We start from the raw sequence: 19,068 nt of genomic DNA, 5'->3' as shown, positions 1-19,068 counted from the left end.
CGTGGAGCTCATACACCTGCTGAGTGCGTATAGTCACATCCCGCTCTGCCACCAATACTTTCTCCAAAGTTGTCTTCACCATGTGTGCGGCTTCCAACAACTCCTCTTTTGTATCCGCTGCCTCCGTCGCGCAAACCAACCGAGTCTGCAACATACTCCTCTCGATACTGACGGCATCCAACTCCTGCTGCACGTGGCTCCTCACACTCTGCTCAGTCGCCAGACGAATCTCTACCTTGGCCTTCTCTGCCCGGGTCTTAGCCGTCTCTGTGCGGACCACCTCTAGCTGTGCCAACAACTGCGCCCTCTCGGCTACCCAAGAGGCTTGCTGACTGGCCACCTCCATCTCCAATGCTACTCGCGCAACCTCGCGGACCGCAGACTCCTGCTGTGTACGCCTCAATGTACAATAGGCATCCCAGTAGACTTGCTCGATCTTGCGGACAACTGCCGTCACCCAACTCTCCACAACGGGCTGACGCAGCCTCCAAGCCTGGAGCATCTCCTCTGTCTCAGTAGTCGGCCAACCCTGAGACTCAAAGTAGGTAGCAAAGGTTGTCGGGCAGCCCACCCACATAAACTGTAAGACCTGCTCTAGCTCCACCACCACCTGCTGCAATGCTTGCGTTTGGGCAGCGGTCACCACCCGCCTACCCCTCGTCACCATGTCAGCCATGTTAGCTAGATAGGTCTCAATATCTTCCCCCGTCTGCGTCGAAGGCTGTGAAGTCTCTGGTGGAACGGACACAACCGCATCCTGCTGTGAAGTCTCTGGTGGAACGGACACAACCGCATCCTACTGTGAAGGTACCTCCTCCGCCTCCGAAGCTGTACCATCCCCTGGCGCTTGCCCAGCAGAGGCGACCTCTCTTGCCTAAACCCTAATTAGGGTTTGTTACAAATGGCCTCCTTTTTACTGAACAATATTAAATGCATAGCCAAATATTAAATTTGGCACAAAAACCTAGGAGACATAAACCAATGACAATTAAGGTGCCATGTCATCTATAACAACCTCATCTAGAATCTTATTCCCTTTCCAATGTTCCTTTTTAGCATACGCAATGAATCTTGATACGATTCCTTCAATCTCAGCAATTGGAATCTCGGGAAGATTCTTCATACTTTCTTCCAAGTGGATGACCTGATCGAATGCATCTAGAGGAGTTGCGTCCCAAGTAGATTCAAGTTCCTTTGTTCTTTCAATCAGGAGCATGGTGGCAAACATCTGATCATATTGCTCGTCTGTGATATTAGTGTCCTTACAAAAGATGACCTTGATTCTATCCTCTAATTCCTGCATATCCACATCTGTCTCGACCTCGATCCTCCTGCCAAGAATGGTACGAAGTACCTCAAATACTCTGTCCTGGATCGGGTTGATCACCTCCTCAACTTGACTACATCTAGTACTGATGTCCTCAAAGAAAACACTCTTCATATGGAGTAAGGTTGACCACTGAAGCAAACTGTGAGGTCCTCCATCCATGATCTTTTCCTGCCTATCATTCTGTACCATCGACTCCATAGACTCTTCCACTTCAAGTGTCCTTTTCTCTTGTCGAGAAGATGTGCCAGATGAACGATCTCGGTTGGCCTCTTGCTTCTTCTTGGAAGATTCTCTCTTTCCAGGTCTCTCTTTCCTCTTCGAGCCTCTTGGATGGAGATTGCCTTCACTTACACTTCGAAGGTTACCTTCATTTGTATTTCTGGGATTAGGATTACCTTCGCTCACACTAGCTCCACCTTCGGCTGGTTTCTCTTCCAAAGTGAAAGTCATAGTTATGCCTTGCTCTCTCAACTTCTGATGTTGTACGTCAACCCATCTGCGAGTACAAGACAAGACTGGAGCCATCAAAGCATCTAAATCCACGACCTCGGGCTCATTCCAATCTAACCTTACTGATTTACTCTCTCGATCATAGGATGACTGGATATGTCTGCCACTGTCCTGAGCTTGGTCGGCCACTCTGTAAATCCTGCATTTCCTGATGAAATCCAAAGGCAATCTAGAATGCATTTTTTGTTTCACTTCAAGATCATCTAAGAGATTCATCATAAAATCTTCAATTTGGTACTCATGCTTAAACTTCCTACCGACTGTCTCTTCTAAATATCCATGTGGATCAAAGCTTTCTCTCAAAGCAAAGGATGAAAAAGAATACAAAGCTAACTCCTTCTCTGCGTCATCTATGGCTAAAGCATTAGGACATACCTCAACTGAATTGCCTAAGATGATAGGTACAGGCACTCCATTTCCATGTCTGTGTCTGAATGCCTTCGCATAAGCTGCCAACTGTCTTGTTACCTCAAGTAACACTATTCTGTCTGTCGGATATCTCGGCAACATGTATGGAGGTGAAGGACATCCATGAACTCTGATATAAGTAAACTTCGGAAATTGGATAAACCAAGCACCGTACCTCTTTACTAGTTCCTGTGCATCCTGAGATAATCTGTTGTGAATCCCACCTTGCAATGTCCTTGTGATGTTCATCGTGAAGGTATTATTAACTAATTTGTAGTTGCTTCCTGGCGGATGATGCAAGTGAACATAGGAATCACAAACTCTGACCTCGCCGGGTCCTCTTCCAATCACTCCTCTGTGAGGTAGTCCTGCGTACTCAAAGCTCCTAATCAAAGCATATATGACGTATGAACTCATGTGGAAGGACTTGGTAGCCTTTAGTCTCCTCAACTGTACGTCCAAGCAATGGCTAATCATTCTAGCCCAATGAATTGTTCCTTTACCCTGAACTATCACCTGGATGAAGTAGAACATCCACTTTTCAAAGTAAAAAGCTTGAGGTGCACCTGTGATTCGGTTGAGCATTGTAATCAAATCCCTGTACTCCTCCTGGAAATCAATCCTGTGTGGTGTGTTCGGTACCTTACTCAGGCGAGGACGACTCTTGAGTAACCAGTTCTTGTTGATGATGCTTAGGCAAGCATCTGGATCATCTTCGTACATTGACCTGGCTCCTTCTATGCTCTTGTAGACCATATCTCTGTGCTCTGGAAGATGGAAAGCTTCACTTATAGCTTCCTCTGAAAGATACGCCAAAGTGTTTCCTTCATTGGACACGATCGTTCTGGATTGAGGATCATAATGACGAGCACACTCGATCATCAACTCATGACACTGTACTGCTGGAGGGAAGCCGGCCGCCTTAATGATGCCACTTTCAATTATCCTCCAGGCGACAGGTGATGGCTTGCCAATGTAAGGGACATCTCGAAACTTCTTCGTGCTGAAGTTGCCCAAGTTAGTATCTCCAATGTTGCTCCATTTAGACACGATCTTGGTCTCCACTTCTTCGGTCTTTTGATCTTCCTTCATGAGAGCTGGACGACTGGTGGATGCTCCCGCCTTTGGGGTCGCCATACCTACACAACATTTCATAATGAGAAACTAGATTTTGCAATGTATAACATAAATTAGAGAGTAAATTTTAGGAAACATCATGATAAGTCCTTGAGTTATCATTTCCTAAAAACAATTGAGCAACTGGAATTCAAAATTTCAAAATTCAAAATTTGAAGCTATGACGATCAACAATTCAAAATTAAAACGATAAAACCATATCGCCATACCTCACTTGAGAGCTAACTCTAGAATGCAAAACAAATGGAATTCGCCTAGGCAAAATTAACGTTAGATAGTCTTTTCCACGTGATCTTCAAGTAAACGTCCTTCTTATCAACTTCGCCACCCTTGGAGTCTTTGACGTATTCTTCAATGTCTTTCGCCTTAATTCAAACTTCACGTTCGCACTCCTTAGATGATGTTTATGCCTTCCTTTGATGAAATTCGCACCTCGAACACCACTCGCACCTCCTCTTGAATGATAATTTCGCACCACCTTTGGATACTCCAAATCGCACTTGAATGTGGATGATAAAATGATAATGTGAAAATGAAAATCTTCACCACCCTTTATAAGCGCTCACACCACAATTACCTTGAGGCCGACTTGTATAAAATTAGGCAATTTAAGATGATTTTAAATAAATAACAAAGGCCGACCTTATAATCCAAGCGCTCCATTTGATTTTTAATTAATTAATAATTAATTATTAAATGCCTTTGTTTTTAAATTAACAAATTCGATTTTTTTTTTTTTTACAAGGCAAAAATAATTAATTAATATTTAGCGCAAATTTTAAATGCTAATTTAATTGAATTTTTAAATTTATCGAATTTAGCATTTAAAATAAATTCAAAAAAAATGTTTGCTTTGGCGCCAAAATTTGAAGATGAAAAATACAAACCTCATCGCCCTGGTCCCTGACTGAGGGACAGGAGCGATCTATCAACTTGGTCTTGATTCTTGCTTTTTGACGTTCAAAGTCTCCATCCTTACGTTGAAACTGGCGCTTTTGCTATGAATTTCGAACTTGGGTGACTTGACTTTGCAAATGAGTGCCTCTTGAGGTGATATCGCTCTGGTCCCTTGGAGAGGGACAGGAGCGATCCCTATGTTCTTACTTGAAATTCTTCGTTCTTGATTTTAACTCCTCGTTCATTACCTTTCAAACGACGTTCTTGATCTTGTGCGACCTTGTTTTGACATGCTTTTGAAGGAAAATGAAGGATCTTGTGAGAATCGCCCTGGTCCTTACCTGAAGGACAGGAGCGATATAGTTTCCTTGGCTCAATTGATAATCTTTCAACGTTTGAAACCTTTGTATATCATCCTCTTAAGACACCTTAGACCTTTTACCACCTCGCACAACCTTGACTTAACGTGATTTTTGAGAGATTTGGCCAATATGGTAAATATCGCTCTGGTCCCTGACTGATGGACAGGAGCGAACTTCAATGTCCTGGGCTCATGCTTGCTTTTAACAACTTGCCATTACTTTCATCGTGTAAAATGAAGTCCTTTGATCCTTCTTGGTCGCTTAATACTTGTTAAACTTTCAAAATCTAGGCCTTTATGAAAATTTCGCTCTGGTCCCTGCCTGAGGGACAGGAGCGAACTGGGTGTCTTGGTGTAATTCCTTCAACATTGGCGACTTTGGATACTTCGTTCTTCACTGAGATGCCTTAAAACGTCCTCACCACCTTGTACTTCGTCTTGGAGTGTCTTGAACTTGGAGGAAAGGCAATATAACCATCATATCGCCCTGGTCCCTGACTGAGGGACAGGAGCGATCTTGCTCTTGTAGGCTTCATCTCACTTTGCTAACTTCAAAAATTATCTTCAATGGTCTTGTAGTCCTCCGTTTCACTCATCCATGCCTTGGAATTTGCTCTTACTTGGCAAGAAATTTGTCTAAGGTAAAAATCGCTCTGGTCCCTGACTGAGGGACAGGAGCGAACTTAGGCATTTGGGTCCCTTGTAGATGTTTTGTAATCTTCAATTTGTCTTCAACGAGTTCAATTCACCTCCTTTCTTGCCTTCAAACATAAAACTTGCTTGATCTTTGCCTAAGACATGCCTTATGAAGAATTTCGCTCTGGTCCCTGGGAGAGGGACAGGAGCTACAATGGATTTCGCCCTGGTCCCTGACTGAGGGACAGGAGCGATTTTGCATATTTGGTCCACTTTTCTTCATGTTTGTGCCTTCAAATTATATTCAACTGGTAAAATGCATCTCCTTGGACCTCTTTAAATCGTCAAGTTGTTAAAATCCTGCAAGGACACAGCAATGTCTGATTTTAAGCTCCGGTCCTTCACTGAGGGACAGGAGCGATTTTGCTTCCTGAGGCATTTCTGTGTTCGTGAAATTCTTCAATTTATATTCAACGGAAAGATCACGCCTTTCTTTACTACTTCCATTCGAAAAATCATCTTGATCCTGCAGAGATAGTAAGATTTTTGAAAACGAGCTCCGGTCCTTCACTGAGGGACAGGAGCGATTTTGCTCCTACCGGCCAAAATATCATGATTTCACGAGTTTAATCACTTCACAAGGCAAAAACAAATCATTCCCATGCCCAGGATCAAAAAACTCAAAATCTGGTCAAAAATACTCAATTGAATAAAATTCACATTTTCATCATCAACACTGAGACAAATTAAGACTCTGCACTCAAAATTCCAATTGAAAATAGACCATTCTGGCGAATTCATTCCATTCAAAATTGCATCCTACAAAAGGAAGCTTAAAAAGCTCTCAAGACTGACTGGACTCTGGCCTGAAAAGACAGTAACGGAAACCCTAAGGCTTGACCCTAAATCCAGACAACTGACGAACTGCCAAAACCCTAAAAAGCAAAGCGAAAGGCGAGCAAAAACGAGCAAAAAGAGGGGGTCCCCATTTTAAATGGGGCGATGTGTGAAATGGTCACAACAGAATCCCATACCACGTAATGATGTGTTCATAGATGAATTTTGCTGTATTGACCGCAAAGTTGTCTGGCAAGGCTCGTGCCTCAACCCACTTGGTCAAGTATTCTGTTGCCACTACAATGTATCTGCACCGTCAGGCTCTACTTGGTTTTAATGGTCCGATGAAATCCAATCCCCATCTCTCAAATAGTTCCTGGGCATTCAATGGGTTGAGGGGCATAAAATCCCTCTTCAATGGCCATCTGCCCGTTGGCATGTGTCACAGCTCGTCACCCACTCTCTGGCGTCATTATGTAGTGTTGGCCACCACAGTCCTGCCAACAGAACTTTCCTGGCCGTGGTGTCGGGCCCCATGTGTCCACCTGCGGGCCCTTCATGTGCTTCCCTTAGGATGCCCTGAATTTCCTCTTCTAGGATGCATCGCCGTAGGATCTGGTCGGGTCCCATTTTGTACAAGAGGCCATTAATGAGTTGGAATGTCCTGCTCCTCAGTACCAGTTTCCTTCTTTCTCCTGGTGGCATCTCCCTCGGAAATTGTGATGTCGACAAGTATTCCCCCACGCTTGCGTACCAGGCGGGGAGGACCGCGATGCGAAATAAGTGAGCGTCTGGAAAATCTTCATTCACTCCTTCGGCTGGTTCTCCTGACTGGATTCTCGATAGCTGGTCAGCTATCACATGGCTCTTCCCGGGTCTTACGATAATGTTGAATGTAAATTCCTATAGCAATAGCAGCCATCGGCTGATTCGTCCTTGGATAATTGGCTTGTTTACTAGGTACATTAACGCCTGGTGGTCCACATAAAATGTGAACGGGGTGGCCAGCAAGTAATGTCAAAATTTCTGGACGGAGTACACCATCCTGAGGGCTTCCCTTTCTGTGGTGCTATAATTTTTCTCTGCCTTCGACAGGAGTCTACTTGCAAAGTAGACTGGGTGATCTAGCCCGTGGTCACCAACCTGCGCCAGTGTGGCCCCTATGGCAAAATTGGATGCGTCATCGTGTACGTGGAAATCTTTGTCCCAGTCAGGATATGTTAGGATTGGCGCACCCACCAACCGTGACTTCAGTTCTTGGAAGGCCTCTTCCTGAGCCATCCCCCATGTGTACCGTTCACCTTTCCTTGTCAGCTTGTCCAGAGGGCAGGATACTCGAGCAAAATTTTTGATAAATCGCTTGTAATACCCTATGTGTCCTAGGAAGGATTTGACTCCCGTGACATCTGTCGGTGCCTCCATTTCCATTATCACCCGAATCTTGTCTGGGTTAGTCTTGAGTCCAGCCTTACACACTATGTGTCCTAACAACTTCCCTTGAGGTACCATAAATTTGCATTTTTTGGGATTGAGTGCTAGGCGAGCTTGCCTGCATCTCTCCATGCATTCGCTAAGTGCGGCCAGATGTGTATCTTGGTTACTGTAGATGGACCAGTCGTCAAGGAACGCCCTGAAGTTCCCTACTGACATCTTTTCAAATATGTGAAGGATTATCCGTTGAAATGTCGCTGGCGCGTTGCATAATCCGAACGACATTCGATTATACGCGTACACACCATCCTCCACTATGAAGGTGGTTTTTAATTTGTCCTCTTCGGCAATGGATATCTGGTTATACCCAGAAAATCCATCCATAAATGAATAAATTTCATGACCGGCCACTTCCTCCAAGATGCTATCCGTAAATGGTATTGGAAACGGGTCTTTTATGGTGACCGCGTTAAGGCATCTGAAATCCACGCAGATTCGGATCTGGTTTGCCTCCTTTTTAAGGGATATCACTATGGGTGACACCCACTCGTTGGTCTGCACTTTAAAAATAATCCCGGCTTCGAGCATATGTTCAATTTCATCATTTACTCTCGCCGCATAGTTTTTATTCATTCTGTACGGCCTCTTCCGTACAGGTACGGCCCCAAGTACGAGTGAAATTTGGTGTACGCACAGTTCTGGCGGCACCCCTTTGAGGTCCTTATACGTCCAAGCGAATACATCCTTGTATTCCATGAATATTTTAAATGCAGCAGCTTTCAAGACTGGATTCCAGTCGTCGCCAACCAGGATGTTCCTTGACTCTGCTTCCGTGCCGAGGTTTGTAGGTTTTACGGACTCTTTATACCGGATTGGTTTAGTCATGTCAAACCTGTGCGCTGGTACTTCGTTGACCAGGGCATCCCCTTCGGTGTATTCTTCGTACGCTGGCGGAAATTCATTCTCGTCTGGTTCCTCGTCAACCTGCAACATGTTGCACCCATACATCAGCTCGTAGTCCTCCATTTGCCAGTGGAAGAGCCCATTAAGGGAATTGGTCTCGTCCTCGGAACATCCTTGGATTCCCAGGACGCCTTCCTTGTTCGGTTCCCTTCCGTACTTTCCTCCGTCAACTCCGCCCTCGCCGTCTGATTCCGATTCTAACGCGAGTTCTTCACTCACAAGTTGTGTTTTCAGGTCGATAATAAAATTTCGCCCGGCTTTCTCCATTGACAACGTGTTACGCTTCCAGTTGTGATTCACTCTGGCTGCCACCAACCACCCTCTGCCCAGAATGGCGTCATATCCTTTCTTGGCGAGCGGAATCACCACGAAGTCGAGGACAAATGGTTGTGTCCCGATGGTCACTTGTTGCGCCATGAGCGTTCCAAGGGGTTTGATACCATGTTGATCCGCTCCTAGTAAGTTGAAGGTTGACGGCCATAGTGTCGGCTTGCCAAGCTGCTTCCAGGTTTCTTCCGGAAACACATTCACTCCGGACCCGCCGTCGACAATAGTGTCAGTCAAAATGGTGCCAAGTATTCCCATTTCTACCACCGCCGGGTGCCGGCCGCTGTATAGTGTTAGGACCAATGGGTCTGTAGGTGTTCCATCGGAAACATCCGTATTTCGGGTCGCTTGACTGTGCGGAGTTACTTGCACCGTACGTAATTGCGACATTGTTTCCAAGAGGTCCTTCATCTTCACAGGTACTTCAATCTATAGCATTTGCTTCAGGATATTTTCCTCGGCCTCAGAGTGGAAAGTACTTGCCGCTTCTTGGGTGTTCCCTTGTGCCAACATTTCCTTCGCTACTTCAACCTTCGCCTCCAGCGCCCGCTACTTCTCCGTGCAGGGGTCCGGGTATGTGGCCTTCTTTGCCTGTGACTGTGTGATTGCCAATAACCATTCCTCCGTCCTGTCAATGTTGAGTAGGTTCACTCCAGACTTTGGGCAAGTTCCATCATCGTGGTCTCCAGGCCCACACCATTTGCATAGTTTTTGTGGAGTTTCTTTTGAGGTGCATTCCCTGGCAAAGTGGCCCCATTGATTGCAAGCTCGACACTGGATCATTGGCCGTCCCTTTGCATCATATTGGATCCGGCTCCTATTATTATTATTGGTCTTCCCCCCTCGCTGGTTGTTCTGGTATTCGCCCGATGATGCACTATTGTTGGCGGTTTGCGAAGTTCCCACGGCCAGCTGCTCTTGCGTGAAGAGAACTTGTTGGCTCCTGGTTTTCATATTGTAGGGACATTCCTTTGTCAAATGTCCCGCAATCTGACAAATGTCGCAGAAAGCCTTTTTGGGGCAGGACCCCTTGGTGTGTCCGTCACTCCTACAGTTGGTACACCACACGTCGTTTTCTTCAGTCTTACTTGTACTCCCCTTCATGGCTTTGAATTCTTTCAGCATTTGTTCCATGTCCTTTTGGAGAGCGTGCACCTTTTTACTCGATTCGCCACTGCTGTTGCTTTCCCCGTCAGAGTCTTCATCATCGTTAGATGAATATTTATTACTTTTCTTCTTCTTTGATGTTTTGTATTCGCTCTCTAGGTCCATCGCCCTATTATAGGTGTCGTTGTATGACGTCGGGGGTACAATTTTCATCTTTTTTCGTAGGGAGGATTTCAATCCTTCAACGAACCATCGTTTCTTCAATCCTTCTGCTGGTTGGCTTTCCATTTTACCCAACAATTCCTTTAGCCTCCTGCTGTATGCCCGTACTGTCTCCTTGGTACCTTGTTTGGTACTGTATATCTCTGTTACAATTTCATTGTCATCACGGAGCAACCGAAACTCCTTCGTGAATTCCTTCTGTAGATTGGCCCACGTGGCCACTTTTTGCTTGTCCACATCGGAGTACCAATCTATGGCAACTCCACGTAACGTGGCTGGGAACTGCTGTACCCAGTCATCCTGGTCTGTGACTCCGTTGGCGGACCAAATGGTTTCACATGTACGGCAGTGCCGTAAGGGGTCTTCCTTGCCGTCCCTTGTGAACTTTGGCAATTTTTATTTACTCGCCATCCCGGGTCGTCTTCTTGGGGGTGGTTGTGCCTTTGTCTATGGCCCTGTGCTGCTTCCTCCGACGGCATCAGTGGTGTGTCCTGCATGGGCGATTGGAGGTACGGTGTTTTGCCTGTCGTGTGTGGCACCTACACTTGTACGGTTGCCCTCCCCTTCGTTCTCACCTGCGCCCACTCCTGGTTCCCGTTGGTGATCTTCACTCCGTGGTGTAAGGGATAAGTTTGTAAACTGATCCCGAGTCTCCTCGACTAGATTTCGCCGTAACCTTGTTTCTTCCAGAAACTCTTCGTGGCTCCGCGCCCTACGGTGCTCTAGCGACGCGTAGAAATTTCCGTCGGCTTCTGCACCCTTCGTGACACCTCCTTGGTTCCCCTCGAGCCACCCTTTGGCATGTCGTCCTTCGGCAAGTTGCCTCAGCCTTCGTCTACGTTCTACTTGCTGCTCCAGAATCAAGGCCCTCTGCGTGGCCTCCCACTCGTCCGTTTCTGCTTTTTTATTTCTATCTTTATTCAATAGGTTGGGCATTAATTGTCGCACATTTCCATAACTCACAATACATAAATCAAAACACGTCTTTATTAATTCATTTCCTCAAATACAACTCGTGTCAATGACACTTTTATTTGAATATAAAAAGTTCAAGCTTCAATTCCTTCCTAGCCTGGCGCCATCCCATTCCGCTTCCCGTCGGCTGCTTTCTTCGTAGTGTTGAAGGATTTGTTGGCGTCGCTCTTCCTGGGCAATCTCCTCCAGGCGAGCCTGTTGTGCCAGCGATGCCTGTGCAAGCAACCGGGGGAGGTGGTTCATCAACCGGTTTACTGCTGGGCTAACCTTCAGCGCTGTCCACACGGCACTTGGTGGGATTTCCACCTCCGCCACCTCTCGTCGGACGTAGGTCTGGATGGCTACCTGGAGCAAAATTGAAAATTCTCTTGTTGCCGTGTCTTCTCTTGTGTAAAGTTCTGTTCGTGCGTCGTCGGCCTTTGAGTTTATTTCACCAACGGGTAGGCCCATCGTGTTCGTGCGCCATCCGCGTCTTCTAGTTCCCGAGTACGTCTAGGCAACGGCGCCAAATGTTTGCCCTCTCGGGTGAATAACTTAAACCATAAAGCACGTAATACAAAATAATAACGCCATAGATATCAGACAAGTATAAGAGATGTTATTCCATTCATAATAAGTGTGTTGCAAGTTACATTTTGAAGTATATAAAGATACTGAGGGGGTGCGAGCGCCAACCGTCGCACCGCAACTGCCACCCCTCAGTTGCCAACTAACCAAAACAATTACACATAATTAACTAATCGTATTTTCATATACAATAATGCCACCAACAGATTGTTCACTATGTTGGTTGGAATGCTTGCTACATTCTCATCCTTATCAGTCTTTTGGTGTTTGGGTGTGGTTGGGGTGGCCTAGTTCGAATTTATATCCATTATTTTTCGAATACTGGCCTGAACATTGTATGACATGGATGTTGACTCTAGCCATGGTTTTTGTGATGGTGACTAGGATGCAACATTACGTTGCTTTGTGGGTCCTATTGCTGACATGTTCTTCCTACACTTTGCCCAACAACATGGAGCCCAATTAGACTTGGGCTTTATTTAACAAGTCGATTCATCATTATAATGATGACCCTTGTACTTTCTATATTGGTGTTAGGATTCTTGTTATTAATGATCTTTCAAACCGAAAAGCCTTGATCTTTAATAATGATGTGATTTGGATGGTTGGTGTGGGTCTTTCTCGCCTCCATTTCATAAATTGTACTATTGGCCTTTGGAGGCATGTTTGGTGATTATTTGGGATGGTGCCTAGTAACGATTCTTATTACTATGACATGCATCTTTATTTTTTTATCCTCTGTTGGTTGTCTTTTCATATGCAAGATCTTGACTTATTGTTTTAATCTTTCTAAGTGCTGGTTGGGGTTTGCAATGTTTGCGAAGTATAGGCTGGTTGCCTAGTTAAGATGGGAGGAGACAAAGTTAGAATTGAGTCCAACTCCTATGACGAATTTAGTGTGGATGCCACTGTTTGGCATATATGTAGAAAAGGAGGGGTTTCCTCTTTCTTGGAGTGACTTAATGGGTATGATGAAAGCCTATTTGTTCAGTTTGCTTGCTCTTGGAACAATAGAAAGGTGGTGGTTGGTGAATTTTCTTTTAAAGTTGACGTGAGGTCATTGTGCATGCTCCTGTGATGAATACTAATGGCAAGAAGTGGAGAAAACATAGTAAGGTGGCCGACAATGAAAGCTTGTCCTTGTTCTTTAAAGATGGAGGAAACCGCATCAAGCTCCATGGCAAGTTTGATAGGGAGGAATTGTAACAGCCTTGGGACAAGGTATGCTTAATGCTCATGAAGTTTTTTACTCTTGATGGGACGTTTAAATGCTGTTACTTTTATCATTTCCCCCTCAACCATTTTTGCCATAACTCCTTGATTAGTTTCCCCTTCTACCTCTTGACCTCTTTGGAAAGCTCCATCAAGGATGCTTTGGATGTAGCTACGAAAAAACCTAGATAAACTTCGTATTACTCTCCACCAGGAACTTATCCTTTGCCTCTACCAATTCCATCTGGCTCTGTGTCCTAAACAAATTAAAGCTGTTTTGGTTGAAAACCCCCAACATTCTGACTCCCTTCCAGTTGTTGGATACCCCAGGTAGCTCCAAAGGTAAAAAGAAACTCATCCAGTACTTGGGCTCAACTCGTGCCTCTCCCTTTGGTAGCAATTTGGTCTATAAATTCCTCTCCCTGCATGCCACTCATGGCCCCACTAGTCTTCCTAGCTCCCATGGTGGAAAATCTACCCCCAAAACACCCCATATAGGACATGGCCTAGTGGCTCAAGGTCTATGCAACTTGAGAAACAACCCTTCTCCTTAGAATCTGGGTAAAAGGGTTCTTTCGGGGAAAATAAAACTCCCCTTGCTAAAAAATTGAAAAAAGCCTTGACCAACCCATTATTGAGGAAGTTTATTCAGAGGGTGAGAATGTTGAGGAAAGGAGGGAGGATGATGCTATTGAATACACTAATACTCATCCTAGAAGATCCAATAGACTTGCAGGCCATCAAAAAACTAGGTATAAGAAGGTTGCTAGTGATAAGGAGGTTATGGTGGATGACTTGGTTAACGAGGGGGGTTCTGCTAATGAGGAGGAGAATGTTGAAATTGGTGATGTTGGAAAAATCTCTGAAAATGCCATACAAGACTCTAATAGCAAAGACACAGCCTCGATGAAATGCCCGGAGGAACCCACACCTGTGCAAAATGTGATACTATGACTATGGAACTCGTAGCTCTTAAGGAGAAGGTCATGGAGCTAGATAAGAAGATGGTGAGCATATCAAATTCAGCTCCAAAGTGATGCATAGATCAGCCACCACACTCTATTTGCTGTAGGAAAAGGAGCTGGAGACAAAGATGGAAACCATAAGGAACTTTACAAGTTCTTCACTGAAGATTGGGGCCGACTCTTTGAATAGCCCCCTATTGTTTGTCTATCCTTTTTTGGTGTTTTTTAGTCGTCTCTGTTTAAGACTTTTCTCTGTTATGGATGTTTTTGATATTTACGATAACTATTATTTAGACTCTTTTGCGATATTAGTGTGCTGTTTATGATCTGTTGATCTGTCTCGTTTCCTTGAGGCTTTTATGTTAAAGGACCAGCACCCTGGTACTGCTGCTTTTAGTATCAAAAACAAATTAAAAAACTTAGAAAATTGTGCTATATATGTTTGTGTGTTTTTTTACGAGTGTTGTATCCTGCTGTATCAATGATATGAGAGATCTTGACAAAATGGTTGTGTCTGTATCTGATGCTGTATATGTATTTTTATCCATATCCGTGTCCATGCAACTTTGGATTCAACATATAATCGTAAAGTTTGCTTTGTGCTGCAAATAAAATCAACATGAAAGACAGCCAATGGAACTGGATATACCCACAAGATTAACTTTTGATCAGGTCTGGAGAGTTCACTGTGCTATGAGAATTAACATGGTAGATGGTTTCTTAGTAAATGGTGGCGTAAATTTTATGGCAGCCAATTTGATATGCTACTTTCTGATAAATTTTTCTCTCATTTATTGTTTACATAGGATTGACTTCATTACAAATTTTAATCAAGCAACAACTTTAACAATATGCCTTTTCTTGTGAATCTCTCTATCCAAACCTTGGTTTGCTTCTCTCTTATTTTGAGTATCAAATGGGTAGATATCACAAGGTAGTCTATCAAAAGTGAGTTGCCATGAGGTTGAATCTAGGTTTTAATCTTACTTATGTAGGAGAGGTTTTTGAGCTGTGAATGATAATATATTCATGTTCTTTTAAGCTAATAGACATGTATTTTATCATGCTATTAAAAGTGTATGCAAATCTGTCCTACAAGCATTGAGCATAGCAGCTTCACCATTTTTGAAGCTCAGTCATGACTTTGTAGGATATTATGATCTGTCTATTGATTTATGGTGGAAGCCAATTTGTTTGCATCTGAATGCATGGACAACATTGTCATATCACTTTAGGGATGTTAATTACTGTAGTCATTATAAATAAATATGGAAGAATGTATTTAAATAATTATGAAATTCATATTCATTACTGTAGACCTTTGAGAATATTGGCTTTTGGTTATTTTGTTTGACAGAGATTATCTGGGTCATCTTTGTTGATACTAGCTAACAAGCAAGACATTCAAGGTGCTCTCAGACCAGCTGATATTGCCAAGGTATAACTTATCTAGCTATTGGTTCCAGACAATACATTGTTTTAATGGTTAAACTGCTACACTGTTGTAGAAATTTTGATAAGTAGAAAATATTTATATAAGCCAAATGAAAATGAATTCAGGGGATTTGTGTTCAGTCGTTAATTCAATTTCTACACTTCTCTACGTAAGCTAGTCATGGTTGTTTGCATGGTGTATAGGCTTTTTGTTCTGATTTTAAATTAATAATGTTACTGTAGTATCTCAATGCTATATATGCTTGGGAGGTCTTTAATATTTTAAGCTATTGTTATAATTGGAGGGCCAGATCTACCAGCATATTCAGTGTCCTGTTATTCATGACACTATTTGATGCATGCAACGAAGCCTGAATAGAGAAATTGATCTACATAGTTTTTTCTATCAGGCTTTTATTCTTGTTTGTTTTGATCGTACTATGGTACAAAGCAAACTATGAAATTTATGTAAACATCCTGATGGCAATTTCATCATTTTTGGTTGTGGCCCAGGCACAATTGCACGGTTGCAGTTGAGCATACAACCTAAAAATAATTTCGAACTTTTTTATTTTTATGAAAGTTTATCAATAGCTCCGTAGTTTAGGGATAGATGGTGTTCTGCATTTTAAGCCACACTAGTGGTCTCCTGATTCAGTATATTGTTTCTTGTTGGATACACACTTTGTTGAAAGTCACTGGCTTATATTTTCTCCAAGGACTCTTATCGTTGGAAGTTGTGGTTTTTTCCAACCCCAGAAGTATTAAGTTAGTGCAAGTACTTGTTTTGTTAACATAAAACTTACACTGTTGCAGTTGAGCATGGAACCTGAAAGATATTTTCAAACTTCTTGTTTTTATGAAAGTTAATCAATAGCTCTTTAGTTTAAGTATAGATGGTGCTCTGCATTGTAAGCCACTCATGGTTTCCTGATTCAGTATGTTGTTTCTTGTTGGATACCCACCTAGTTAAAACTCACTGGCTTATATTTTCCCCCAACTTTTGTCATTGGAACCTGTGTTTCTTTCCAACCCCAGAAGTATTTAGTGTATGTTTCAATATTAACAAAACAAGTACCTGATTTGAAAGAAGTCTTAGTCATTGGAAGTCATGTTTCTTTCTATCCCCAGAGGTATTGAGTTAGTGCAAGTTTTAATATTTAACAAAACAAGTACCTGATTTTGAAAGAAGTCTTGTCCTTGGAAGTAATGTTTCTTTCCAATCCTAGAAGTATTAAGATAGTGTAAGTTTTAATATTAACAAAAGGAGTACCTGATTTTCAAAAAAGTTTTCATTTAAATACATAATTCTCTTCATCAGCGTTAAGAGCCATCCTAGCATGAATAAGTGAAAAGGGATATTAATTTGGTAAGTTAACATATTGTTATAATAATATTGCTCTTAAAGTATCACTAAAGATTGTAACTAAATGAAGTTTTATAAACAATTAGCTACATTATCCTTTACCGTTTCTTGTAATTAAATGCTTAGAAAGGCTATATGATTAGAGCAAGTGTTCCTTGGGGATGCATTCCCCTCCAATCCGACATTTTTGGAATGGGGACGTCCTCAAGACACAGGGACTTGGAGGGGCATCCTCCCACTATCCCACCATCATTGCTCAAGACCTAGGGATGTTTCTAGGATGCCCCCTTGGTTTGGAGATGATTGGAGGATTTTGTAACATCTAGGAGACATCAAGGTGTGTTCCAATTGTCCTTAGGAGTTCGAGTTGTTCCCCATAGCAAGAAAATGAAAGATTCAATATTTTTTTAAAATCAAAGTGTTTTGATCTACTTGCCACAAACCCTAACCCTAATGATCTATGGGGCCCATATGGGCCCCATACAAACCATAAGCACTCACAAAAAACTTATAAATAGGCATCAAACTTCTAAGCCTCATTTCAAATCACTTCTAAGTTTCAAAATTAGTAAGGAGTTGATGTTGCAAAAATAAGATAAAATTGTGAAAATGACATTCACCCTGAAGCTTTGTGTGGTTTTGAAGGCCTTAATTTGTGTTTAGTGGTGATGGATTTACCCCTTGACCCCACCCTATATTGCAACACAGAATGCACTTGGGGAGTTGTCCCTAGACCCCACGAGGAGTGTTGCTCCTTGATCTTGTTGGGGGCTCTGCCCCTAGATTCTCTCAAGGGGTGCTTCCCCTTGACTCTGTTGGGGGCTCTCCCCTATAACCCATGAGGGGTGCTGCTCCTTGACCTTGCTGAGGGTTCAACCCTCAAACCTCCACCTGTGATTGTTAATGTTCAATGCAATTGTTGCATTATTTTTACTATTTAGTAGCTTACTTAGCATGCCAAAGTTTCATTTGTAGTTCTTGAAACTTGTCCCCCCATCCCCCAATCAGGTAACTATGGAATATAGATCATAGCATTGATTGGATGTGTCTATATTCATTGTTAAGATGCTGATTTGTGTGTAGAGATTCTTACCCATCATTAGGGACCTTTCTCTCTCCCCCTTTGTCTTCATGCTAGAGATGTTTTTCTCAACCAACTATATTTGTGATAAATTACGTTTCTCTTTCCCAATTTCATTACATTTTTATTTAATTTTTTAGTTCACAATCTTCTTTTTTTGAAATACAAGTAATTTTACATCATTGATTGTAACATTTATGTGAGATCCAAGAGGAAAGATGTTGTAATTGTCCGAGTCTTAGGAATAAACCAAGTATATTTTTATTGGAAGGAGACTTAATTAAAAAGATTATACTGAACTTTGGGGGTTATAAGAAAACCTTAAAGTTCTTATTTAGAGCTACTTGGTTTAACTTTAGAAGAAATCTTAATAAAATAATCTCTTAAAAGATTTCAAGTAACAATTTTTAACCATGTAGCTGCAACTGAAACTTTGCCCCCTTCTAAAGAAGGCATGTTGGCATTTTCACCGCCATATAAGAGAGATATTCATGAAAGAAACATGAACTCTAAAAACTGAGAAATTTTTAACCATGCAGCTGCAACTGAAATTTTGAATTCTCTTGAAAGAAATATGAACTTTAAAAAAAATACTGGGTATTCATGAAATTTTAAACCTAGCTGTGTCTTATATAAAACAAGTAGCATATTAGGACACCTTACTATGGAAATGATAGACAGCCTTCTATAACTTGAAGCAGTCTTATCCCCACTTTGATTCTTTTTTCCGTTTGAACAAGGCTGTGAATGTGAATCTGAAAATTTTCAGTGTATAATCTAGATTTTTTTGAGGAAGAGCAAGAAACAATTTCTTGGGAATGAAAGATAATACCCCTGCAAACTCACCAGCTGCTCAGGGATCTCACCAACCCACTTTAAATGTTTATACAAAGATTCTTTAGTATGAGATTGGAGCTGAAGTGAACTTTTAACCGCCAGTGTAGAGAAAGGTCAAGTTGGCCTCTAAGGTGGGCAATATTTCCAACCAGCAAGTTGAGTCAAATGTTTACCACCTTCCCTAAAGCATCTAGATGGGACAACCCATACATGAGTAGACAACTGGATATTCAAAAACATTAGAATAGACTTCAGCAGGGTTGTAGATGCACTAATCGGTAGAGCAGATTTTAGGATGATCTTTACTATGTTCAACCCAAACACCCGTTTCAAAATGGTTGATGAAGTACATGCAAATAAATTTCAAGCCTTGAAATCCAAGGTCAAATTCCCAAGAAAACTGTGCAGGATTGGTATCTCTAGCCTAAGGATTTATATCCATTCTGAGGTAATAAGATGTGTGTC

At 42.5% G+C, this 19,068-nt stretch overlaps 1 protein-coding gene across 1 annotated transcript in view; it reads left to right on the top strand.

Annotated features, from left to right (window-relative positions):
- LOC131051016 (ADP-ribosylation factor-like protein 2) overlaps positions 1-19,068 on the top strand; it is a 139,588-nt gene that overhangs the window by 32,739 nt on the left and 87,781 nt on the right. The window contains exon 4 of the mRNA XM_057985353.2: positions 15,243-15,323. Within this exon, the coding sequence (XP_057841336.1) occupies positions 15,243-15,323 (81 nt within the window). The remainder of the gene's footprint in view (positions 1-15,242; positions 15,324-19,068) is intronic.

The sequence above is a fragment of the Cryptomeria japonica genome, chromosome 6, assembly GCF_030272615.1.
Source record: "Cryptomeria japonica chromosome 6, Sugi_1.0, whole genome shotgun sequence".
Lineage (NCBI taxonomy): Eukaryota > Viridiplantae > Streptophyta > Pinopsida > Cupressales > Cupressaceae > Cryptomeria > Cryptomeria japonica.
The sequence above is the reverse complement of the archived record's forward strand: the minus strand, read 5'-3'. Positions and strand labels throughout refer to the sequence as shown.